This window comes from Mus musculus, chromosome 8 (genome assembly GCF_000001635.26).
Source record: "Mus musculus strain C57BL/6J chromosome 8, GRCm38.p6 C57BL/6J".
Lineage (NCBI taxonomy): Eukaryota > Metazoa > Chordata > Mammalia > Rodentia > Muridae > Mus > Mus musculus.
The window spans coordinates 121,881,146-121,907,712 of NC_000074.6; the positions used below are offsets into that span (position 1 = coordinate 121,881,146).

General features: G+C 53.9%; 1 protein-coding gene across 1 annotated transcript; it reads right to left on the bottom strand.

The window, feature by feature from the left end:
• Positions 1-26,541, bottom strand: Slc7a5 (solute carrier family 7 (cationic amino acid transporter, y+ system), member 5). Its single transcript, NM_011404.3, has 10 exons — positions 25,921-26,541; positions 15,283-15,420; positions 7,177-7,282; positions 6,352-6,396; positions 5,713-5,836; positions 5,135-5,238; positions 4,764-4,860; positions 3,838-3,987; positions 2,446-2,623; positions 1-1,950 (listed from the first exon to the last, which is right to left on the bottom strand). Exons 1-10 carry the CDS (start codon positions 26,459-26,461, stop codon positions 1,895-1,897), a joined length of 1,539 nt encoding a protein of 512 aa, NP_035534.2. The 5' UTR covers positions 26,462-26,541; the 3' UTR covers positions 1-1,894.
• Between the last annotated feature and the right edge of the window lie 26 nt (positions 26,542-26,567).

Here is a 26,567-nt window from a genome sequence, read left to right on the forward strand (position 1 = left end):
CAGCTTAGAATTCCAATAGCTTTTAAAAAAAACAAAACCAACCCCCCAAAAAAACAAAAAGCCTCACAAAACAGCAGACCTCTGTACCCCCCCCCCAGTCTAATGTAACAGGCTAGCCATTAATACAATAGTAAAAGACATTATAACCACAGCACTATCTCAGGTGGCACAGCAGATGGACCCAGTGTGGTGGGTCAGACACTGACCATTGAAAGGGGCCAGGTAGGGGTGTCTTTCAGGGCAGTGACATGTTAGGATAAAACCAAAATAGAAAGCACTGGGCAAAATGGCGGTGGTCGGAGCTTGATTTGAAAATAAAAACCTACAGATGGGCATCCTCAGAACATCACAAACAGGAATGACAGGGCCTTCTCAGAGAGCCTGGGTCAGCACCATGAATCCCTGCCCTTTAACCCAGGCTGTATCTGGGGACACACCCCAGGATGGAACTGGGTCCCTGCCCTCATTTCCAGGGAAGAGACCCCAGTTCCCATATCTGGGAGAACCTTCAAGAGGCACTCTGACCTTGACCTTGCTTCCTCACCCCAATGAAAGGGAACCCCAGAAGCACAGAGGAGAGGTCAGGGTGGCCAGTGGTAAGTCACCACTATGTAAGAACTGCATAGTAGCCATTCCAGTAGACACCCCTTCAGGGAGGCCATGGTCTGAGGCAATGGCAGAGGCCAGCAGGGGACGCACATCCTGAAGTCCCTCCAGCAGATCAGCTCCTTCAGTGATGTGCTGGCTGGACCCAACTGTCTCACCCAGAGCACAACGGGAAGGCTGCAGGATGGTCCCACACATGTAGCCAGTGGCTTTCATACTCAGGGAGCTGGAGTGGTCACACCACACTGGTGGCAGAGAGCAGAGGGGTGCTTGGTGCCTATTTTTCTGAACAATGGCTAAGGGTGGGGCTGGAGGGAGCAGTAGTGACTTTGACAGAATGCTACTAGCAGTCTCAAGAACAATGGGGACAGACCAGGTGCTTGGGGGTGGGGGTGGGGGTGGGAGAGCCATGGTGCTGGTCTGGTTCTAAGAGAGGTGGGGCAGGGCGGGGAGTGCTGTGCGTGTGAGAGCCGGGGCACTGCTGCATTGTGTGCACAGAGCACAAGGCCCTGCAGCGGACAGCTAGGTGCTGTTAGGGTCATGGCTGCAGAGATCTTTCATATGGAGCCAGGACTTCAGGGCGGCGAGAGCTGAGCTCTACATTTTCAACCTAACAAGTGACCCACACAGTAGAGCTCTGTCTCATGAGAAAGGTTGGGGTTCCATCTCTAGGGTCCCAGAAAACTAAAGTCCAAGCTAGCATATGTGTCGTCCATCTGTCAGTCCAAGTCCACAGTGGAACAGGTGATGTGCAAGTCTCAGTAGTTCTTCTGACCTGGTGACAGTGATGCGGTCCCCTTGAGGCACTCTATGCTACTGAACGACAGCCTTGGGAAAAGAGCTGTGGCCAGCAGTTCCCACAGGGCCGGACTGTGCGGCCACGGCATCTCCTGCTCCTTGCTACCCTGTTTTGTTAAAAAATAATCATCTCGCTAGTGTAAACTTGACCCAAATGCACGCTACAAAAACCAAAACAAAACAAAAATCACAGGGGAGAAAGCCTGGATGTGGCAGTCCCCAGAAAGTCAGAAAGTCCAGGCCTCAGGTCCCAGCACGCCTCATACTGGGTGCTGTGTCTGCATGGACCATGGACGGTCACCTTCTGGGACCAAATCGTACCAGTTTTCTTTCACAGCCACTGTGGACACCTGACGTTTGAGGGACAGTGGATTGTGTTAGGCGGCTGGTGGTGCTCACTGGAGCTGTGGGGCTGACAGGCCTGGCCGCTGATCTTCCAAAGGAGAGTTGTCTGGAGCAGGCACAGCGCGGCAGCACCCAGGACACGTGACTAAGTCTCCTGAGGTACCACCTGCATCAACTTCTGGCAGAGCACCGTCACAGAGACTGCGGGGAGAGGGAGGACAGGAGTGAACTCAGGGTGGAGGATCGGGCGTGAGCTCTGCCCGCCTACTCTCACCAGTCCGTTTACCCTTTTGAAATCTCAGGTGATGAGGCTGGACATGGTGAACACACGTCCTACGCCAACTGGAATCAGCCAGAGCTGGGCGCCTCAGATACAACTTTTTCAGGCTCTATGTTGTCAGGCTACCGTGTCTGAGCTAGTTGCCAGTGGTGGGGTTTTTGCCAGTTCGCAGGGCAGCTGGCCACAGAATGCCTGCTAAGACCAGCGAGGGTGGGACCCCAAGTCTACTCCCTGTACCCCCATGACTCTCAATGTTGGCCCACACACTAGTGTGCAAACCCTTGGCTTGCACCACGAAGCCTGAGGCCCAGCATGAATGATTCTCTTGGTTTGTAGGGTGCACATGGCAGGACCTACGATCCCTCATCCCTGTTGTTCCCGCCCTGACTGGTATGGGCAGTGGTGTGCACACTTACAGATAGCCTGCAGAATCCACTTGGGCTTGTTCTTCCACCAGACACCAAAGAAGTAGACAGGCAGCCCGCTGAGGATGATGGCGAAGCCAATGCCACACTCCATGGGTGTCTTCCAGAATGACACGGCAATGAGGAAGAGGCAGGCCAGGATAAAGAACACCGGGAGGGCCAGATTCACCTGGGACACAATGGCGACATGTAGGCCACCAGGATCTCCTGGTGGAGAGTCTCCTCCACACACCCATGGCCCGTGGACACAGTGGAAGGCTCCCACCTCTTGCCCTGTGGCTGGCGTGTGCCCTCGAGCCATCATCTTCTTTCGGGTCTGCCTACCTACACCTCCCTAGACCTTGGGCCTTTGCCTTCAAGTGGTTTAACTGCCTCCAGCCGCCCGCCTTGCCTGTCTTGAACGGTCATGGGCCTGTGGAGGGCAGAAGCCTTGTCCTGTTCAACCCCACTCTGACCGCAGTACACAGTGCTGAGCATCTAAGAACTGGAAACTCACCTGGTATAGGTAGGAATGAACACAGCTAGCCTGCTTTCTCTTGAGGCTTCCACAGGGCAGCAGAGGTAGGCTCTGCAGTCCTCACACCAGGCATGGAAACCCTGGCTGGAATACCCACCTATGGCCGCCTAGAGAGCGAGTGGCAGGTTGGCCCTTCTGGGAAGAACCTGGCTACCCACCAACAAGCAAGGAGCCCTGCCTTCTCAGAGGGCCCTTTGTGGAGATAAAGGCTCATCCCAAAGCCACAGCTTGTAACTAGCCCAAGCAGACAGGCTTCTGGCAGAGCAGCCTGAACACTGAATAACCCAACAGACAGAGCTGGGCTTAGGCCAGACTGCTGTCCAGAATCCCACAGTCTTAAAAATGGACTCCCACTGTGGGAAAGAGCCTCAGCAGAATAGACTCCAACCATGTGCCTGGGGATGAAGCCCACGGGTATCTGTGAGCTTTCTATGGACCAGCTGTGGGCAGTCTGACTGTCCCCATAGCCTGGAGGACTGAGTGGCACAAGCCAGCATGGTTGGGGTCTTCCACTAACTGGCTACCAGGTTCCTTGTGTTATTGGTGGAGACCACCAAGTACAGGCAGGAAGACAGTGTGGCTGTGTCAGCCTTGTGCCCAAGGAGAACACGCTGGCTAACAGAAGCTGCTGCCCAACAGCTCTCTTGGGACAAGTCTGACACTTGTTCTGACCCCAGCAGATTGCCTCCAATGTACCCTTCATACAGTACTCAAGCAGAAGAGGACAGGTTCTCTTGTTTGCCAAGGAGACCCGGAGGAAGGCCAGGCTGGGATCAGACACCGTGTTGGTCCAGGGCTCCTTGGATGCAGCCCTGCCTCTAAGAATGACACCTAGGGACTGAATAGGAACACCACCCAACACTTACCTTGATGGGACGCTCCAGCTCAGGCTTCTTGAATCGGAGCCACATCATACCGATGATGGCCAGGGCCACACACAGCCAGTTGAAGAAGCTGAAGAAGTTGATGATGGAGAAGATATCTCTGGAGAAGGCGTACATCAGCGTCATGATACACTGAAACCAAAGACGGAGCCAGGTGAGGCGGGCAGGGCCATGCTGATGCGGGAGGGTGCCAGAGGCCTCTGGACAGCAGACTGCCAGCTCTGCCAGTGTCTGGCTGAGCACATTAGCTGGCTCCTGCTTTAAGGAGTGACTGCTGTGGCTGTGTGTGAGGTCTTGGGATGCAGTGGGACCTGAGAGGCACATGAAACTTAGCACCGCCTGTGGCCTCCCATGCCAGAAGTGACCAAAATATCCACCAGGGGACCCTTCCGACAAAGCACAGCATACACTACACCTCACACCACTATCAAAAGCAAACTCAAAGTGATGCTGACTGTGTTTCCTGAGGAACCCCGAATTCCTGACTCAGCAAGTGGGAGGCAGCAAAATGTGTTTAGGCTTTCTGGGGTCATGGTGACTATTTTGTTACACAGCAGGGGAGAACACAACAGAAGGGCACGGAGAACAGTGTGGTCCAACTGTGTGCTGAGGCCGTTAACACAGCACAGGCGTGGCAGAGCAAACTGGCATAGCTGGCGCAGACATGCTATCTGAGCAGATGTTCCTGCTGGGAAGGGATTTCATTTCATCACTTGATGACTGACTGAGCTATCTCTTTAGAACCACAATGGGGTTCTGAACTTAAAAATCTGCTCGTGTATTGCAATCTGGAGCATCCTGACAGCCATGTGCATGATACACAGTTCCCAACTACATATTGTGCTGGGCACAGACTCAGGGCCCTGAGTGGTGAGGACAGACCAGGCAGGACCACGTGGTACACTCACCGTGAACACCAGTGATGGCACAGGTGTCAGCAGCTGTGGGTGGATCATGGAGAGGACAGAAGGCAGGTGGCCCTCCCTGGATCCCACGAAGAACAGTCTGTGGATGGAGCAGTGGGCAATCAGCCCTGGCCCCACCACCCAGACATAGATGAGAGATACCTGGAGCTAGGGAGGGTTGTCAGCTATACTGGGAGGGGCCTGGCCTTTGCCCCAACACAGGACCTTCAATGTCCTTGACCTATTGTCCTAACAAGGACAGAAACCTGGGGCTGTACCTTACTTCTAGCCCATCGAAGCATTCTATCACAAATAAACAGACAGCTTTCAAAGCCTGTGAACAGAAGAATTCCGAGGCGCTGTCAAGCACTCACCTTGAGGACGTGAACAGAGACCCATTGACAGAGCCGAAGCAAGACAAGCCCACAAAGACAGGAATGATCCAGGACATGACACCCAAGTGGTAGTTCCCGAAGTCCTGGATAGACATAACACAGGATGAGCACTCAACTACAGTGGCGCACAGGCAGGCCCTCAAATCTGGCCCTGGAGCAGCTTAGTCCATGACTCAGCCCTTAACCCCAGGCTTCTACAGTATGCGGCCATCTTGCAGTTAGTGTCTGCACTAAGAGGGAACACACAGCGTCTCACAGCGGGCCATCCCCGAGTCTTGTTGTAGGGCACACATAAGGTGCACTGTCCCCTTACTGACAGCTGCTTCCCGTCTTCCAAGAGACTGGTGTGACAGGGATTTATAAACCGTGAACTTAGAGGCAACACTTAAATACACAAGAGCAGAAGCACCATCACCGCCTTTCCCCTGTGGGCCCCTTTAGTGGACACCAATCATGACCACCAGATTCCCAGGTATGGTGAGCCTTGGGCACAGGTCTCGGGGACGGGCCAATCTCAGGTTTCTGGGCTGAGGAGAAGCTGATGGGCAGAGCCTTACCACAGCCACAGCTTCAGATGTCAGCATCTGGTTGGTAGAGAGGGTAGTGAAATAGGCCAGGTTCGTCAGCACATAGACCAGTGTGACAATGGGCAAGGAGATGATGATGGCCAGGGGCAGGTTCCTGAAAGGATAGGCAGAGACACGTCAGTGTGACCAGGATGTAGAGCCGGACCCCAGGAGAGGAGCCAGATCCCTGCCCTTCACAGGTGGCTCCACATCTGGGCCTCACTTTTTGGGCAAACAATGGAGACGCACATGGCCTGACAAGCCCACTGGACTTGGGCAGGAGTGCATGGCTGAAGCACGGCTCACACCACCACCCCTCAAATCCTGAGCATCTTCTTGGTGGCTCTGAAGGCTGAAGAGAGCCAAGACTGCCCAATGTGATCACCCACGGTCCTACCTGTGAGGTGCATACCCTAGACAAGTCCCCTCCAGCTGGTATCCAGGGCCGAGAGCCACAGCTGCCCCTCTCTGGCCTAGAACCAACCCTATCCCTACAACATCCTTACTGCAGGCCCCTGACACAGCCTTCCACAGAAATAGGCAGGGCTCATCAACAGGCTCTGACAGTGTGTAGTTTCTCTGTCACCTTAAGACAGAAATGAAATATGTCACTGCCATTTCTGTACATACCTGTAGGGGTTGATCATCTCCTCCGTGACAAAATTCAGATAGTTCCTAGAAACCAGACAATAGTATGTCATTATACTGTACACACAGTCATTGGGGAGGGGGGAGGGGGGAAACAGTGCAACCAGAACCCTGGGCTGCTCTGGGTGGGTGTGGTGTTTGAATGAGATCAACCCCCTTAGGCTCACAGATTTGCATACTCAGCTGGTGGGAAGGATTGGGAGGTGTGGCTTTGTTGGATTGGGTGTGGCTTTTGTGCCTCTAGGGTGGGCTTTGAAGTCTCTGCTGCCTGCTTACAGTCAGGATGTGAAGCCCTCAGCAATGGCTTCAGCACCACTAAAGCTGCCACACTCCAGGCTGTGACAACACTCCCAATGGAAAGCTTTCTTTCCTAAGAGTTGCCTTGGTCGTGGTGTCTCTCTACAGCAGCAGCAGCACACTGATTGTGACAAAGGGGTCAGGAAAATCCTCCCAGGGACCCTACTGGTGACAGCAGCTAGGCAGTGGCCACCCTTGGAACCAGCTCCTCACTCTATCTGAGGGGAGCATACAGGCCATCCCATTAAACCACTCTTGTGGCTTCATCCCAAGTCTCTCTCTATACAGCTGTCCTAAAAGCAGAGGCCAGGTTGGACACCCTGTGGAGAACTGCAGACAGGACCCAGATCTCCCTGCCTGTCTCATAAAGGTCGTGCAGCAATTCAAGATGTTCTTGGGTTCAGTCCTGCCCACTTGAATCACCCCTGTATGGTCAGAGCACTGAGATTCTGAGCACATCAGAGGACCATGTGTTCCCAGGCCAAGGGGCTCAGATGTTCCAGAACCTACCATCCTCCGTAGGCGAAGAGGCCGCTGTACAAAGCCAACACAATGTTCCCCACGTCCAGATTGGTGCCTTCAAAGGACAACTTCTGCTGCAGGTTGGACGCATCACCTGCAATGCATTAAAGAGAACAAAACTGGTTAGAGGACTTGGACAGAGGTCACACTACAAGTTCTGGAGTGTTTCTGAAGCAAAATACTGTACCAAACAGAAGCTCAGGATGCAGGCATTTACCGCAGCAGACTGACTGTACCCGACTGGCCATCTGACCTGACCACCTACCTCCTACACTCCCTGGCCACTTAAGAGGATTATGGCCTTCCTAGAAACCCACGAGATCTCTGCAGACTGAGGACAGGCCCTGGCTGGGAGGACCCGGCTCTAGAGCCTCTTCTGACACAGAGCAGGATGTTCATATGTGGCCTGCAGGTGGTCCCATTAGCTTTCAGCTACACAGAGATTGGCTTGACACCTTGGCCCTTGCTATGAAGCTCAGGAGGCCCTGGGACAGGGCTGCTAGGAATGAAGTGAGAAGAATTCAGATCAGACCTGTGTCATCCCAAGTGTGTGAGCAAATGTACCCAAGAATGAAGACAGGGTGAACTGACAAGAGCCAGGACACTGGGAGACACCCTGCTTGGAGCAGAGGCCACTTCACACACCCCCTGCTTGCACTCAGATGACCACACAGCCCAGGTTCCAGGTAGTGTTCTTTCTGAGTAATTTCTAGACCAGTGGCTACTGGAGTAGAGTCTTGGGGTGCTCTTTGGGTTGCTAGGATGACCTTCCTGAGGCTTAGTTACCTTTATCTATGGGATGGCTCATTTCATTAAGCTTGTAAAAGTCTGCTACTTAAAGATGCCAGACTGGAAACCAGATATCTGGGTACCAGCAAGGTGGGTGGCTAATTCTCCACAGACCCAGGTCACCTACGTGTGGGGCTTTTAATTGGTAGGTCTTGTGACTCTGGGCCCCTGAGAACAGCTACAGCATTGACACAGTTCACATGACTTAAGACCATGAGGCCAACAGGAGTAAGGTGCCTTGAAATTGGAGGTGCAGTGTGACCGAACCCCAGAGGTGAACTGTTTCCAGTTGTGGCTATGGAAGCAGCACAGGGTCTGCCAGGTCTGCCTGACTCATACTCCTGGGTCAAAGTCAACAAAGAACCCTGTGCCCCATGCCAGGGTCTGACTCAGAAGGAAGCCTGGACCAGCAGTTTCACAGCATTCTGCATGTATGCAATGTCCCATGATCATGTTCCAAAGCCTGAGCTACAGATGTCCTGGGTTCCCCACCCACCTCAGTTAGGCCTGGTCTTCTAAGAAGGGTATCACCCACATGCATGCCCATCTGTCTAGGTCCTGGTCACAAGGGTAGTCAGACACCAGGCTTGTGGTGTGCACTGCAGGGCAGCTCAGGACAGGGCACCTTCAGAAGTGCTTTGGTGGAGGCCCCCACAACGCAGGGCGTGCCCCTCATTCTCTGCAATGGGATGCTTTGGAACAAGGAGAGCCTTGATGTGCACGGGGCCTAACCCACACATCTCTGCTCTGGGTAGCACTTCTCTCATAAGTTGGGAAACCAAGGCACAGACCACACCAAGGCAGTATATGCCAGGCTACGGAAGACTCAAAGCTGACTCTCCACCATGCTGTGACCCTCTAAGGGATGGGGATGACTAATGAATACCAGAGACCTGGGGTGGTGACCAGAACCCACCCTGAGTCAACAGAGACAGCCTGGAGTCCACAGGGCTCTGTAACACGACCTCAGTGTAGCCGAGAACAGAACACAAGCTTGGGGCAGCGTGAGCTTTTCCAAGTTAGGAGGAGATACACTCGGTCCTGAGGCTCACGTAACACTTCAGTGTTTGCCCTGTGGACAACACCAGGCTTGGATCATGACGTGAGTGCAGCCATCACCCAAGATGATGGTGTGGAGCCAAGTACCTGGCAGAGTAGCACGTCCTGGCTCTGCCTCATATCCTGGAACACCCCTCCAAGAATGGCAGCTGCTGTGACAAGACACCAGCTTGAGAATCTCAGTGGCTCTATTCCCAGAGCACACGAGGCTGGGGCGATCCTTTGGGGACCTTAGTAATGTAGAATACCTCTGGAGAGTGATATCAGGGTGCACAGAGAAATGATACCCAGACTGTGAAGTCTAGTACAGTGGGCAGGATGCCTGCTTTCTATCCAGCCTGGGGTGTTGGCGGGGGCAGGAGGGCTGGTTCAATCCCCTTAGCAGGTGGTTCTCTGCCAGGGACTCAGCTTTGGACCAGTACACCCATCTCAAATCCCCACTATCCTGTTCCCACTGCGGATGGAGGTGAGGACTCAAGTCCAGATGTGTGTCAGGGCTTGTGGCATTCAGCCTGGGCCACAGCAGAGCCGGGCACACAGTGACTGTGGTCTGTGCTGGACACTGGCCCAGGACTCGTTCCCTGGATCTCTGACTAAATAACTTTGTCTCCATAGGCGCCATGGAACGGACAGCAGACTCCCCTGAGCTGTTCCCAGGCTGGACTGACACACAGGTGACCCCATAGTGCCGTCACCTTTTGACAGCAGCTCCACCTTGGTGGCTTAAGGGTTTGAGGGTGTGGCCATACCCACCAGTCTGATCTATACAAGGCAGCTCCCTTGGGCCTTACAGTGTTAATGGCACAGGTTGTTGGGACCAGACAATCCCAGCATGCTATGGCCTTTGGAGCACTGCTGCCCTTCCTCTGGGCTTGTATACTGTCTCAGAGCCCCTTCTCCCACTCTGGCCATGTCAGGTGGGGCCTGGTCAGCAGGCCTCCCATTTCTCAGCCATAAAACACTTCTCTCCATAGGGCTGACAGGACTGCTGTGAGAAGCTATGTAAAAGCAGAGACCCCAGCAGGGTGCAGCCCTAAAACCATACATCAGAGTTCTAGGGAGAGCTGGGGTAACTGGGGTGGGAATGCTCACAGGACTTTAGTGAACAGCATCCCAAAGACACCTGTCATGAAATGGGAACCTGCCCCAGGAGAGGAGAGGAGGCCGCTAAAGCCGAAGTGCCCGGCTTGCCTTCCTGCCCTTCCCTGGCAGGTGCCTAGTGAGGCACACACAAATGCTGAAGAGCAGGCGTGCTGGGAACAAACACAGATTTGAACTCCTTCCTACCTATGACGGATAAGGCCAGTCTTGCAGCCCGACTCAGAGAACAGAGGTTCTTCAAGGTTGGTGTATCCTGGAAAAGGCCAGGGCCCCAGGCGAGCTGGTAAGCAGAAGGAACTTCAGGCATTTTGGTCCTGTGGGGCTGACTGTATTTCACCAACCCACACTACCCTACAGCCAACCTCAACCCAGGGGCAGCGCTGTGCTGAGCCTACTTTCTGTCTTCTTATGGGTTCTGGGGCTACATGCTGCTCAGTTAGCTGTGGGCCTGCCAGTTTTCTTCAGACAATTTATCTGTAAAGGTAGCTTCAGCAGGTGAAACACTGCCAGGTGGCACAATCGTGAATTATGGGCTCCGGACCCAACAAGGATTCTACTCAGACACAGGAAACAGATAAAGTGGCCACAAGAAGATGGAGGCCATGTGGTCTGCTGCTCTGGGGGTTCCAGGAGGGGCATTCCTGTAACTGGGGCATAGGGCACTGGTGTGGAGGACTGAGCAAACCTGGCATACATCTTGAGGAACTGTGTGGACCCCTTAGGCATGATGTACAAGCCAGTCCTAGTATGTCTGAAACTTGAGATGTTACTCCACAATAATCCATACCCTAAGTCCCCCAACTGAATTGAGGCTAGCCTGGGGTACCTCTCCAAAGACAGCTCTAGAGGTAGATGAAGAGTTGACACTCTCCTCCCCTAACTTGTCCCCAGGCTTCCCTGGGATGGCAGAGCAGTTAAGTGCTATAGCCCTGACTCCAGTATGTCTGCATGTGGACACCGAACCCCTAAGGGTTCTGATAGGGACTTCAGATGAGGCTCTCTCTGATTTAGTGTTGTGTAAGGAAACCCCCGGGGATGACTCCATGCCCAAGGAGAACACAGAAGGAAGGCTGACAGAAGCTCTCAGTCAGCCAGTCCTGCACCTCAACTCAAAGAGCGAGCGCTGATGATCCAGGCCACCTTGCCCACCGTTCCAGATCTTCTCTACCAGCATTTCCCATAAGGCAACGCAGCAAGCAGCCAGACCTCAGCACTCCAGCTCAGCACTGCAACCCTACATTGTGTAATGGTTACAATGCGACCCAGCCCCCACCCCGTGAGCTACAGGATCCAGGACACTACATCTCATCTCTCTGATCCTAGGGCACCTCACTAACTGATAAAACACGGGACAGGCCGAGTCTCTTGAGCCAAGTGTGGGTCATTGTCACCTACTGACAAAGGACATAGCTAACATACAATCGAGGAGTCCACTTGTAGCTATTGACCCATGAAGCATCCACGGGGGCATATCCTCCTTCCACAATCCCTGGCAAAGCAGGTGACCACTTCTTCAAGCTCAGGCAAATGAAGCCTGCTTTGTATGGTACAGATGGTGTCAGCCGTTAAGGCCCTCTCTTGGGCACTGTGGGATACCATCATCTCCAATCCTTACCACCTGTGACGGCCTCAGGATGTCAGTGTATCCTGTTGCTGTGAGTCGCATCCCAAACAGAACCACAACAAAGCTAGTTTGTGTTCTCCAATGACCCAGGACAATTAACAGTCACAGGAAAGAACCTTCCAGAATCCACTCCTACGCCTGGCCTTGAGAAAAAGGCCTGGCACCCACTCCTGTTTTGGAACAGTCTGACCTCGAGCCACAGCCGCTTCAGGGTACTATTGGCAAGGGGCCAATTGACTAGAAAGGGACACAGCAGGTCAGGGGCAGTGGAGTCCCTGCCCAACATGTCTGTCACTTGTCTTTCTTACTTCAGGTCTTCTAGGCTCACAGTGGCCAACTCACCCATTCCCACTCAAGTCCAGTCCCAGCTCGTCAGATCTAATGCCAGTCTGGGCACTGTCTGTACTTCTGAAAATACTGGACTAAATGTGGACACCTCATGAGGTCAGGCTGAGTTCTCTGCAGCCATCTAGGTACCAGGGGCAGCCAAAGCATCTCCTCACCGGGGGAGATGGATGCTTACAAGTGCTTTCAGGGCCTGGGTCAGAGCCTAATCTAGCTGTCTGCAAGTCCCTCGTTTATAGATCTGTGGCTAGCTGGCATATGAGCTCTGGACTCCAGGGCCTGTCTTCTCTCAGCCCACGCGGAGGGGACTAGGGGCTGCAGAGATTCTGTGGGAGGATGGCAGGGCAGACTGAGTGATACTCAGACTTCAGCACTCTCCCTGAGAGGAAGTAACCTGGGTGGGGCTGGAGAGGTGGCTCAGCGGTTCAGAGCACCGATTCCTTTTCCAGGGGTCCTGAGTTCGATCTTCAGCAACTACAAGGTGGCTCACAACCATCTACATGGGATCCAATAAGAAAAAGAAAATAGCCTGAGGGCTGGGGTGGCCAATGAGAAAGCTGCTCAGAGTCACATAGGAATGGCCACCGTGTTCCCAGACCCACAGAGGTTTCGTTAAAGCAAGCTCACGCACATGACCAGAGCCAGGGCCTCTGCCTTCAAGGACCTGGTGATCACCACAGTCCTCTAAGGACTCTGCGCCCAATGGGAAATGAGGGTGGGCAAGCGGGAGTGGCCAGCATTCCCACCCTGTGTCCTTCACAAAAAAGAGAGGGCACCCATCTAGGCACAGACACCACACCTCCACTCCCACCCCTACCCCCCCCCCCCACACACACACAGGAATTTTGCTGCCACTGCATAGAGTCCTGGAGCTCAGAAAGGAACTGCTGGGGGTGTGGGGCGTGCTTGTGCATTCAGGCCCGACAAAAGCTCTGCTGTCCCCACTCTGCTTGTTTTCACTAACAGCAAGTTCTGGGGCTTGATCCTCACCACATCTCAGAGCGGCAGCCAAATACGGTCCTTGTCCGCACTCCTACCTCCAGCTCTCCATGTGCCTGGCAGTGTGAGAGCTGTGAGCATAGCATATGACCCCTTCTGCCCAGAAGACAGGTCTGGACCACTCCCTGCAGCATCCAGGTGATGCTCTGCTCCACAGCTGGCCAGCACCTCTGTGTGTGAGGCCTGGCCTCCCAGAGCATCTGGAAAGGCGCTGGATGGAGCCCTCTAAAACTCTAGGAGGTGAGCAGCAAAGGCCTTGCCCACTCTGCTGCTGGACTCCATGTGGGCAGTTCACAAGCCCGTGGATATTCCTGACAGACATTCTTTTCTTTTTTTGTTGTTTTTGTTTGTTTGTTTGTTTGTTTGTTTTGAGACAGGGTTCTCTGTGTATCCCTGGCTTGCCTGGAACTCACTCTGTAGACCAGGCTGGTCTCAAAAAGATCCACCTGCCTCTGCTTCCTCCTCTGCTGGGATTAAAGGTGTGCGCCACCACTGCCCAGCTCCTGCTAGATATTCTTGAAGGCCCAGGCCCAGCTGTGGAAGTGCCACCCAGGCCATGTTCCAGGATTTCCATTACCTCAAGCACAGTGGCAAATGACTCCAGTCACACAGAAACACTGTACAGGCGGATAAGGCCACAGGGAGGATGCAGAGCTTTTTGCAGACAGTGCCACCCCTGCAGGAGGGCAGGTCCCACACCTCAGGCTTCCTCAAGCACTGTTCATCCTTGTTCCCAGGCTGCCTCAAGTCTGTGGAGTGAGGCTCCACACAGGAGGGAAGGCAGAGGGACAACTAGACTGTATCATAGATAGACTGTGAACAACCACCCCATTCACATCCACTCAGTCCAGTCAGGAGGCCTTAGCATGGTGGAAAGAGTGGCATGCAAGGAAGACAGCAGCTGCTGCCCCGTGGGAGGTAAGGTCACAGTCCCCTGTACCTAGGCATTTGGAACTTATCATACACACAGAAAGGTCAGAAAGGAGGCAGGCCTCAGCCAAACCCAACTCTATGCTGGGACTGCTCTCATCCATGAACCAGAGAATAAGGTCCCTGCTGTCTCTGCCCAGAGCAACACTAGGACCACGGGCTTCCTCTGCAGCTCCTGGTAACTGATGCTGGGCACTGGCTGCTGCTGTCTTCTGCCTTAGCCTAAGTAGTACCCTAAGCTCTCTGCGGGGGCAGCGGCACTACACACAACTCTCAGCCTGCTCCTATCCATTCTTCATTTAGGCCATTACAGGGACTGAGATAAATGCAAAGGAGGAATAGCAAACAGGGGGCCTGGGCTTCAATGCAGCCTGTAAAGGGTGGACAAGAGCCATGACTGTGCTTGTGTGTATTAGGATTGCAGGCTGCTGTCAGAGCATCACCCAGGGCCTGGGGATTATACAGACATACACTTTGTATGTGCATGGCTCACTTTCCCTTTTCCTGATCCCGCAGCCTCACAGACAGCCAGAGAGAGAGACTCAGAGGTCCAGATGACCTCCCCAAATGCATATAATGTGTGGTCAAAGTCCAGGCAGTTTGAACCAGCTGCTCCTCATGCCGGGAAGGGCCCGAGTGTCAGGGTGACAAGAGACCTCCTTGCTTTTCTACCTCTGGGCATCATGCTTAAATTAAAACAGGGCTCCCGACTCCCAGGCCTGGTCCCTGTGTTGTACTGAACAGATAGCCACGGACCCTCATCTAGAGACAGATACTCTGAGGGTTCGTTACTATCCTCCTGAAGTGACCCCACTCCTGAAAGCATTCACTTGTCGTTGAAGCCACATTGAAGCCAAATTCCCACTGTCTGCCAACCCCTGGACACACACACAGGCATGAGAATCACGACTAGCCAAGAAACTTCTGGACAAGAGCCAGAGGCCTAAGAACGTCATACTTACCTCAGAATGGTCAGTCCTGGGAGAGCACCTCACACAAGGGAAATGCTGTCCACAAAGCAGAGAGAGGGGTACTGTGGTGGGTGAGGCCCTGTCAGACCCCCAACTTCCTGCACAGATGGACAGACACTTGGGACTCCCCAGAGACCTGCGCACTAGCTCGGGACAAGGCTTTTTGTATAGGCGCTCTCTCTGGCATTCAGCTTTCTCTGGAGCCAACTCAATGTCTGAGGCGAGGGCGCAGGCAGTCTTCCCTACAGCAGAAGGTACCACACCCAACGGGCTCACCTTGTCCCATGTCCTTCCCCATCTGGATGAAGCCGAGCAAAATGATGAGGGCCAGGGCCAGCAGCTTGGCAGCCGCAAAGGCGTCCTGCACACGGGTCGCAGCCTTTACGCTGTAGCAGTTCACAGCTGTGAGGAGCACTGTGGGGAAGGACAGAGAGAGCACAGCATGAGTCCCCGCAGGGCAGGCGATCCAGTCCCGGTCCGGGTCGGAGCACAGAGAAGGTCAGGTGCTGGCTGGGATCCCACAGAGGTAAAGCCCTGCCTGCCTCCCCGTGGGCTCTGACTTTCTGAGACTTGTTTTGATAAAGCTAGCTGGTTCTCTGGGGCCAGGGTCAAAGGTTAGAAACATCAATTCTTCAAAGAGCCTGATCCTGGCAGCCCTGGGTAGCCTGCAGCAACCTTTTTTTTTTTTTTTAAATAGATAGGGTTTTACTATGTAGACCAGGCTGGGCTCAGACTCAAGCTCCTCCTCCTGTCAAAGCCTTCTGAGTGCCAGGAGGACAAGCCTGTGTCACCAGGCCCAGTTCCTTTTACCTGGCCTTGTGAGACAGGGTTCCACTCTGTAGCCCCATTGGCACTGAACTCAGCTTCCTGAGTGCTGGGATTAGACATGTGCCACCATGCATGGCTAAGGCTTCATGTCTCAGCAGTCTCTGCCTCCGTAGAGACTCCCCCCATCAGAACCCCTTCATCTGCAGTTGCCTGTGTGTATCCACTCTGTGGAAGTGCAGACTCAAGTGAAATTCAAGCAGCCTGGGGGATGGCCCCTAATCCTGGGACAGCAAGCGCTAGGGTCAAGCACAGCACTGTGAACAGTAAGGTGACCTCTCCTCAAAGACAACCTTTCCCAGGCTTGGTGAAAGCAGGGAGGCACCTTGTCTGTGTGAATCTGATAAGCCGAGAGGGGAACAATGGGGCAAGGTGGGCACCAGCTGCAGGTGGAAACCGAGGGGAACAGGTGCTCTCATGTGCGGCTGCAGGTGGAAACCGAGGGGAACAGGTGCTCTCACGTGCGGCTGCAGGTGGGAACCGAGGGGAACAGGTGCTCTCACAAGCGGTTGCAGGTGGGCTCAGGGCATGACAAAACAGCAACATGTCCCACTGCACTGCCATTTGATCAGCATATATTAAACATGAACCACAGGTAATATTTTGTAGACAACTGAGCAACTGAACCACACAGTGTGAAGGCAGGGCCTCAGGGACCCAGGGTACCAGGGGGGCTGCAGGAAGCAATTACCAGTGCTGCCTGGTCCCCTAAAGGAACCCTGAGACCTTGACAAGTGTATGCAGTTGTCTGTGGAGTGAGGAACTGGGTTTTAACACTGTACTCTGTGTAAACATAAATGAAAACACTGTAAAACCAGTGAGCACACCTACCTCGCCACCTTGGTAGCAGCTGGGTCCCCATACTAGAGCCCCCAGCTTCCTCAGCTCTAGCCCCAAGAGAGCTAGAGAGCCTCCACTATGGGGGAGGGGAGTTCCTGGCTTGCCTTGGTCAAACATTAACCAGTACAGCCTGAGTGGCCCCAGTTTACCAGAATCCCGACTTCTCCAGGATGTAGAGGGAGCAGCTCCCACAAAGGCTGTGCCGACTCAGGCCTCGCAGATGCCAGGCAGCCAGACTAATTATATGTCATGATGCAGTTTGGTGAACAGACCACAAAGACAGGAATCTGCATTAATTATCTGGCCATGGCAAACTTCAGGTGGAAGGGAAGCAGGAAGACTCCCTGGTGCTGGTGATGGAGGCTACAGCAGTTGCTTTACCTCCAGGAAGCCAGAACACTCATTTGCACTGAGTCACCTCCCTCTTTATAGCTCCGGCTGATGTAACACCGGCTGTGACTAGACTAGAGAAAGCTCCCTTGCCTGTGTAGCTGCTACTGCAGTTGCTGCCGCTGTACCGCAGTGACTTGCTTGAAAACTCCCATGTCTCCCAGAGTAAAGGAGTAAGAGGAGACTGTGGGATGAACACAGGCCCCCACCCCCTGAGAGGCTTCCCCCATCGCCCTTGTCCCTTCCCCCACAGGTCACCAATCTGACAGCTTTCCTTAGACAGTCCCACATTTCCTTATAGGTACTGACAAAGAAACTTGCAGAGCAGCCGAGCCTCCCTTGATCCCGCCTCCCCACACACCCTTCTGGTGTGCAAGAGGCTGGCAGATTGCATCACTAGCCAGATCCCATTTGGCTGGGGTGAGCCAGCAGGAGGGGTGTGGCTAAGCCCAAAGCCTACAGCCTCAGCCTTGACAGCTGTGGTCTCTAAGGGAAAGTATGACACTGCTCTGGGCTCCAGGAACTGTGCCTCTGCTGAGTCGCCCTGTAGGAGGTGCCCCTCTAAACCTCTCAGAAGGGAGCAGTGTATTGAACCACTATCCTCACTGTCCCAGTGGGCCCCTCTGCTACTCTAATACCCTGCCCTGTCTGGGCCAAGCCAGCTTCTCTCCTGCCAAAACCAGGTCTGATCCCAGACTGCAGGCCAAGTGGACAGAGAAGGGCCAGCACGGGCCTCGGCAACTGGGGTTGAACTTCTTCCTAGCTGACGACTTCTCCTCTGACATCAGAAGAAGACAGAACAAAAGAGACTCTATACTTTCAAGTCTCTTATAAAAGCCAGAGCAGGTGGTAAACCGGTAATGCGCACTGACTCGGGAACAAGCGGACAAGGGATTATTATGCCCCGCAGCCCCGCTTTCAAAACCAAACAATCTGAAATAAATGAATGAATTCATCTGGGTCCAGGGGCTTCTGGCCTTCTCGAGACACTGTCATGAGAGGCGGTCAGAAGACCGACCGGAAGGAACCTCAGTTCCCTACCCAGACAATCCACCACCTCGTCACTGTCTCCCCACCAAAGACAAAGCCAGCAGGACTGTGCCGTGACAAGGGGATAGCCTGGCCTTAGCGTAGGAGGCGAAAGGCTGGTCCTTTTGGGGGTTCCCCACGTGACACCAATAGATAAATGTGGCTGTGCTGGCTAACAGCTGGACCTGTGAGATAAAAAGCCCAGAGCCTCATCCTGGGTGCAGATAGCTATGCAGGTCAGGCCCTTGGCCCACGGGCCTAATAGTGATGTTCTTCACAAGGTTAGTTCTCATCCCTAGCCACCTGCATGGGGACACTCAGGCTCCACGGCTCACACTTCAGAGTGCTGGAGAGACCCTTTACTGTCTGGCTGGGTCAGCAAAACAGTGCTCGGGCCATGGGAGAAGTCCTAGGCTCACCCTGATACCACCTGACCCATGGCTGAGCAGGCACCAGAATCTCTTCCCTAAAGGGCCAAATGTGACGGCCGGAGCTGCTGCCTCAGTACAATGGGCAGGAGGTAGAAACTCATGGGGCTGGTGCTGCCCACACTCTCCCACCAAGTCTCCCAGGCCTCCTGGGGCAGGGTAGAGCAAGTGGCTGGTGGCTTCACTGGTTCCAGGAAGCATGACTGGTCCCCCAGGGTGCATCTATCCTTGGCCCACTGATTGGACGAAGGCCTGAGCCTGGGTGGGCTTAGATGACCTGTCTGGAGGTGATCCTAGCTCCATCTGAATCGAGTCAGTCAGCACACGCAGGGATTCCCTGATGGACCCAGGACTCCCGACATCAGTAGTACTTCCTTACTCCTTAAAGTCTGGGTGTTTCAGGTTCCCCACTCAAGTCTCTCAGGTAGAGCCCAAAAGAGCCCCAGTGAGCCTCTGTGCAGGTTCAAGATCTGTCTGGCAATAACCAGGTGGCCAGTTACCCCAGTACTCATCCTAGCCAGACAGACTCCTAGACTCCTCAGGTGCTGGTAAAAACAGCCCCCCCCCCCAATCACTGGCGATCCCACCCAGACAAGTCCAAGACAGCCGAGCCTCTAAGGTCAGCAAGCTCCCACATGCTAGGGCCATTAGCCCAGGTTGCCCACTTAGATACAATGGGTGACTTCTCTAGAATCCCTTTCCTGGGCTCCCAAGTATGCATGTAGCCACACAGGTCAGGAAACCTGCAGGGTGTGATCCAACTCCAGCATAGGATGTCACTCTGATGGGCCGAGAATCCTGGCACATCCGAGGAACGTAGCTGCTGTGGAGTCTTCAATGTTTTGTTTCTTAAATTTGAGACAGGGTTTCTCTGTGTAGCCCTAGCTGTCCCAGAGCTCGCTCTATAGATGCTGTCCTTGAACTCAGGCACATACCACCACACCTGTGCCCCATCCTCAGGTCTATGTGGATTCTCCAGTATCTTCCTCTCGGTGTGGGATGGGACTCAGGCCTCATATACACTGAGCACTAGTCAACCACAGACAGTTCCAGGGGTGCAGGTGTCCCTGACTATTCAAACAAGCCTGGCATATCCTTTCAACAGGCCAGAAAACATCAGCTTAGTAAGATGAAACATAGGCAGGAGAGATGGCTCAGCGGTTAAAAGCAATGAGTGCTCTTCCAGAGGTCCTGAGTTTAAATCCCAGCAACCACACAGTGACTCACAACCCCTTCTTCTGGTGTGTCTGAAGACATTTACAGTGTACTCATATACATGAAATAAATAAATTTTAAAACAAAACAAAACACCCATTCACCCCTAGTGACTCCCCAAGACTTCTGAAGCAGGTTTCCTGAAGACAGAGTTGCAAGTGTTCCTGGTACCTCCAGAAGCTGCCTTGCCCCCCAGCCCCCAGGATGTCTGACACCTCTGCCTCTGCTCCTACTCTGCAGAGCCACTGCCACCACTGGCTTAAACCCCAGGCCAGGGGCTTCGTGGTCCCCCACTGATCTGATTACTGCTGTGTTGGATATCCACAGGAGCGACTCTCCGTGAGAATGTATGGGATTCTCATCACCAGCTAAGTGTAGACTCTCACATCTACACATGGCACCACAATTCCATCATCAGTGAAGCTATCAAGAAAGAGCAGGTGAGACTTGCTCCACCATACAGCAGTTCCTGGGGAAGGAGGGGGCACCCGGATCTCTAACCTTGATGTCCCTAAAGCGGCATTAGAGTAGTCTAGCCATAGGTGTGGGATGGGTGTATACTTTCCAGAGTATTTGCCGTATGGACAGCAGATCATAGCAAACACTGCATACAATAAACTTGCTGAATAGGGGTGCATTCAGGCTCACCAGGGCACAACCTGGGGGAGGGAGGGAGTGCGGGTTTAGTGGTGCTGGCATAGCTGTTAGGAACAGACTCCAAGACCTCTCCATCTCAATCATGTCCAGCAGGTGCAGTGAGAAAAGCCAGGAATCCCTGGGCTTAGGGGAGTTGCCAGCAGAGTAGGCCTAACAACCCAGAACACCACTCTATAGCACTCTGGGCTCAGCAGGTGTGCACCCAGCACCCCACCCTGCCCTGGGGGGGCTTACAGCTCAAGAGACACAGTCAAGAGCTGTCTCAGCCACCACTGTGGCCCTGAATCCTCCCACACAACCCAGGCTAATGAGGTCCAAGGGAACCCAGTAAAGACTCCTGCAGCCCGAGCTGGTGGCATGATCAGGAATGTAAGCCGAAGGCAGGCCCCTTATTGACTACAGGCAGCTGCTGCACCATGAGGTCTCAGCAATGACATGTGCTGGCCAGCCCCAAGGTCAGGGTGACTCAGTGTGGATCGGGTTGCACACACCAGGCTCCAGAGAATGGGGTGGGAAATCCTGCTAATTCTTTACATAGCAGCTCATCCTGGCAAAGGGAAAGTGTGGGCACGGCACAGAAATGTCCAGCCAAGGGCTGCTCTGACGGCTGGTGCTCAGGGATGAGACATCTCAGGCTTCCAGCCTCCCTACGGTACACAGATGTGATGTGGCTGGCCACTGGGGAAAGCAACGGCTCATAACACCGCTAAATGACGGGCTGCAGGGTGTGAGTCCTCCAGCTGGGTGAGGGCAGTGGAAGGAACAAATGTCTAGGGGGTGTACCAGAGGCTGGCATGGGAGACTGTAGGGGGTGTACCAGAGGCTGGCATGGGAGACTGTAGGGGGTGTACCAGAGGCTGGCATGAGAGACTGGTTGCAGGCAGAATGGAAAAGGCCTTGGACAGGGGGCACTGTTCTTGAGGCAGCTTCTCACAGCAGCAATCCACAAGGCTCTGGGACTAGTCATGCTGGCTGGGGGTCCTGAGTCTGTTGTTCCCCGAGCCTCGCAGCACCCTTGTAACATCCCAGAGGTGGACAGATGGGGCTGCCCGTCCAAAGCTCACCCCAGTGGAGATTGTGGCAGGAAGACAAAAGGGTGACTGGGCAGCTCCCACAAACTCCATCCGGGGAGGAGCCCTTCCTCAGGAATCTAAATGCTGATGACCCCCTCTGAGCAGCTGGAGTCCCTACCCTAGCGGACCAGATTCTTGGAAGTAGTGACCAAGGTAGCACATACCCTATAGCACTTGCTACCCAGCTCACTCCTGCCTCAGTTTCCCTTGCTAGGAAAGATGGGAATGATTACGTTGACTTTAAGGGCTAAATCAGAGGAAATATGCAGAAGCCATGCATATGTGCCATGCAAATAAACAATGCTCTCAAGGCTCTCGCCCCACCTGTGTCTCAGGGCCTGGGGACCGTGGGGCTGTGCAGGGTCACTATGGTCACCAACCACATTTCTGGACAAAGATCATGGGCATGCTATGGGTTACCCAGCCGTCCATAATCCCTACCCAACGCCCACCCCCTGCCAAAAAATATTTGAAATATTTAAAAATATAGGAATATTTAAAATGCCTGCAGCATTTCCCAGCCGCCTTGGTCAACGGTTTTGTGAACTATTCATGTCTGGGGCCCCAGGTCCTGTGACTGGGTGTCATCTGCTCTGTGTGTATGTGCTTTCATGTCTGGCTGGAAAAGCCGATTTCAGTGCTGATTACAAAGCTGTACTGAGCTCATGGTTCCAGACACGGGGCCACAGCAACACCAAAGAGTTTGTTTCAGCTCAGCCACAGTAGCAACGGTGCCCAAAAACTCCAGCTACTCCTGTGGCGGCCTGGGGTCTCTAGCAGAGGCAGTACAGGGTAGAAACCAGGGGGTGGCTTGAAGAGAAGGGACAAAAAAGCCACATACATACCCGTTCCCACCCCCCATCTTCTCTAGCAGCTACTCGGGTCGGCAGAGCTTGGCCAGGCGATGGCCATCAGAAACCCAGGCAGGGCCAAGCATGAGTCTACATGTCTTCATCCAGACCAGGTCCACAGCTTATGCCCCACACCTATACTTCAGAGGAGGGGAGACAGTGAGCACCCTTCCACTTCCTTCTCCCTCCATCCAGCCTGTTCTCCATGCAGAAGCGGGCTGTGGGGCTGCTCCCTGGTAAGAGGGAAGAGGTCCACCAGGCAGAGTACAGACCCATCTCTACGTGATCAGCTCTGTGCTGTCTGCTAAACACAGCTCTCCCCAACACCCAGGCAGGACGGATCCCCACTCTACAGTTATAGGTAGGGTTCGAGGGTCCTTCCTCAAATCAGAAATACAATGTTCCTGATCTGGCACTAGAAGGGAATTATCTCAGGCCACAGGTCTCCAGGCACATGCTAGCTAAGAATGTCTAAGACCCTGCCAGACTCATTCCATGGAGAGAGTAGTGAGTTCCGCAGCACTGAGGAGCCCATGCCAGGCAGCCCCTACGTCTCCTGAGCAGTCCAGGGGAGTCCTCAGCCACCTGAGATCAAACGTGAGCAGGTAGGGGTCCCATTCTCCACCCAGGATAGGGTGCACACCTTCAGTGTTTTAGGCTGGTCATCAGGCCTCATCCTTCATACTCACAAGGCTGGAGATGGGACACAGGTGGCGCTAGTCACCACCCAGGGCCTGCCTGGGCTTTGTTCCCGAGTCTAGGCTGCTCCATTCCTGCACACCTCAGCACAGACAGCCACGGCCCTGTGAGATTAGATAAATCTCAGCCCAGACGGAATCTCAGCTCTAGTCTGAAAGATTCTGTAACAAGACAAGCCCAGGCACTGAGTGTCCTGGGTAGTTCTTATGTCAACTTGACACAAGCTAGACTCATTTGGGTAGAGGGACACTTAAGCTGCCTGGGGGTGAGTCTACAACACATTTTCTAGGTGAACGACTCATGTGGAGAGCCTACCTCACTGTGGGCAATGCCAACATGGGTGGGCAGGTGATCCTGGATGCCACACACACACAAAAACAAAAACAAAGAATGCTGAGCGAGCCACGAGGAGCAAACTGGTGAGCAGCAACCCTCACGGCTTCTGCGTCAGCTCCCGCCTTGACTGCTCTGATGATGGACTACAAGCTGAGAGGAAAGTAAAACCCTTCCCCAGGTTTGCTTCTGGCCATGGTGTTTATCACAGCAGTAGAAATGCACCTAAACCACTGGGCTCCAGGTCAAGTCGACAGCACCCAAGCTTCACTTAGGCAAAAATGAACATGCGCCTTTAATGCTAGCACTCTGGAGGCAGAGGCAAACAGTTCTGTGAGTTCAATACCAGCCTGCTCTACAAAGTGAGTTCTAGGACCACCAGGACTACACAGAGAAGTCTTGTCTCAAAAGCAGAACAAAACCAAACAGCAAGCCACGAGATGGTCCCTAGGCCTCACTCACACGGGCTCTCGGCCACCCAGAACAATGTGGAAAACAAGTCTTCCAATCATCATCAAAGACTCCGCTCCAGGCTGCCCGCATCAGGCCTGAGGTTGCAGGAGGGAGCCAGACTTGTTGAGAGGGAGATGGCCTGCACCTTTACCACCAGTGGGTTCATTCGGGATGGAGGCCAAGTCATTTCCCAATCCAGTCTTAACTAGGTGAAGGAAACTTGTGGAGAGACAAACACAGAGGACTCCAGAAGACTCAACCACGTAAACCAGACCTCTGCCCTAAAACCTGACTCTCAGTGCTTCCTCGGGGTCTTTCCTAAGGCATGGAAGCCAGGGAACACTATGTTCCCCAGAAGTGCCCTCGAGAAAGAACAGGGCACTCACTCCATGAACACTGAAACTCTCCTCAGAGTGCAATCCTCCGGGAGCCGGCGCCCAGGCCTTCAGAGACCTGGAAGAGCACCTGGACTCTTGGTATAGCATTGGAAATGTAAATGAGCTAAATACCTAATAAAAAATGGAAAAAAAGAAAAAAAAGAAAACAAATTTTAAAAGAAAGGACATTTGCCAGCCCTCAGTGCTCACAGCCTCCTGTGGGCAAGCATTGCTTCCCATATGTCACTAGCACCTGCAGTTTCCAGAACTATCTTGACAAGAGTGTGGGCTCTTTAAAGACAGCCATGCCAGCCTGGCATGATGGTACACACACTTACTGCCTGCACTTGGGAGACAGAGAACTGCAGACCAGCCAGGGCTGCATAGCATGAGCCTGTCTCAAAACCAAGCAAGCAAGCAAGCAAGCAAGCAAGCAAACAACAAACCTTAAAGGTACCCACGACATTCCTTATCCCTAAAGAGATTACCATCCATAAGGAGAACTGGACAATTAAAATTGAGTATGCAGTGTCCCGTTTGAGGCCAGGCTCTCCCTGGACTGCCCAGTGCTTTTGAAGACCAACTCTAGCTATGACGGTTTACACATGAACCAAGCACACAGAAGACCTTACTGGTCATCATCCAACTGGCACTACAGAGCAGAGTGGGTGGTCTCAGAATTGAAGGGCACACCCGGCTGGGTCTGATAACAGGAGACAGTCTCAGGGCCAAAGCCAAAACAGGCACTGGCATCGAGCAGTGGCCCCAGTGCTAACAGCAGCCCCGGACTTCCATGGCTCACAACCAAGTCTAGCCCACCTCCCCATCACCCTCTCTGTGTGCACTATCAACACAGCTCTCAAAACAAACAGATACATCGGTCTTAGCTGCCTGAACTCATCTGTAATTTTGAAAGTAGCATGATTTATTTCCAGGTTGCTCTCCACCACCAAATCATGTGGCATTTGCTTCAAACGATCATTTTCCCCCAGTCCTGAAAAATCACACAACTGTTTTTGAAAGCAGAAATCAATCCGTCTTGACCTATGCGTCCCATAAAGGCTACACTCAACAGCTGTTACCTGGCACATCTTGGGACCCCTCAAGCCCACCCACACAGACTGTCGTCTGTCTGCAGCCGAGTTTCTTTTAGTCCTTTACTGACAGGCAGGCTTTACACGATTCCGCTACTCATCTTAAACGAGCAAGCAGCCATCACTACCACACACAAATTTATTACTACTGTTTTCTTATGAGTCAGCCAGTTCACTGATTCCTGATAGGCCGGTTTTAAGAACATAAGTGATTTTTTTTTTTAAACTGCAATTTCCCTCTTAGCAACCAGTCAGCAACTGAAGCTGAAACAGGAAACTGGCATATCTGCCACTCCACGTGGTGCTTTGCTGAAGGCAGGGAGTGTATTGCTCTCACCCGGGACAGAGTAGATCTCTCGTACTTAGAATTCAGGTCGGGAAGCGGGATGCCTGCCGCGGGGTCAGAGCCGCGACCCACTGAGGTCTCGCGAGGGCTGTCCCGAAAGCATAGACACTATGAATGGATTAAAGAAACGCACGTGGGTTCTGGGGCCTGTGACTTTAGCCTGGAACTGCCGAGATGGTTCAGGGATGGACAGATGGAGGGATACTGGGATGGGTGTTGCCGAGCTGTAAACGCAGGAACCTTGGCTCGCGCCCACCCGGCCCCGCCCCAGCCCGGCCCCACCCCAGCCCGGACCCCTACTTACGCACGCAGAGGCAGGCCACGAGCTTGGCAGCTTCCTCGGGCACCGGACAAGTGGGGAAGACCGGCTTGAGCAAGTAGGTGGCGAAGACCAGCGCCACGATGTACTGCGAGGAGGGCCGAATGATGAGCAGCTCGATCCAGAGCTTGAGGAAGGCGGGCAACGAGCCGTAGACCTCCAGCATGTAGGCGTAGTCGCCGCCTGACTTGGAGATGGTGGTGCCCAGCTCCGCGTAGCAGAGTGCGCCCACGATGGAGAAGACGCCGCACACAGCCCACACCACGAGCGACAGTCCGGGCGACCCCGCTTCCTTGAGCACGCCGGTGGGCGTCACGAAGATGCCAGAGCCGATGATGGTGCCCACGATGATGGCCACACCGTTGAGCAGCGTGATATTGCGCTGCAGGGTCACGCCTTCGCCCTCGGGGTCCGCGCCGTCCCCGCGCCGCGCCTCCAACATCTTCTCCCGCGCCTGCCGCTCCTCCTCCGCCGCCGCCGCCGCCGGGGTCGCAACCGCGCGCCTCTTGGCGCCCGCGACCGCCATGCTCTCGGCGTTCCCGGCTCGGCCTGGATACCCGGCGTGCGCGCGGCCGAGCCGCTCTCCGCGTACTGAGAAGTGCGTCTGCGTCCGCCCCGCCCGCGCGGCCTTT

Coding starts and splice junctions, on each gene's coding strand:
- Slc7a5 (NM_011404.3), bottom strand. CDS start 26,461: ATGGCGGTCGCGGGCGCCAAGAGGCGCGCGGTTGCGACCCCGGCGGCG. Junction 4,861..5,134: donor TCTCTGTTCACGTCCTCAAG/GTGAGTGCTTGA, acceptor CTCCATCCACAG/ACTGTTCTTCGTGGGATCCA. Junction 1,951..2,445: donor GTGGATTCTGCAGGCTATCT/GTAAGTGTGCAC, acceptor CTCTCCCCGCAG/TCTCTGTGACGGTGCTCTGC.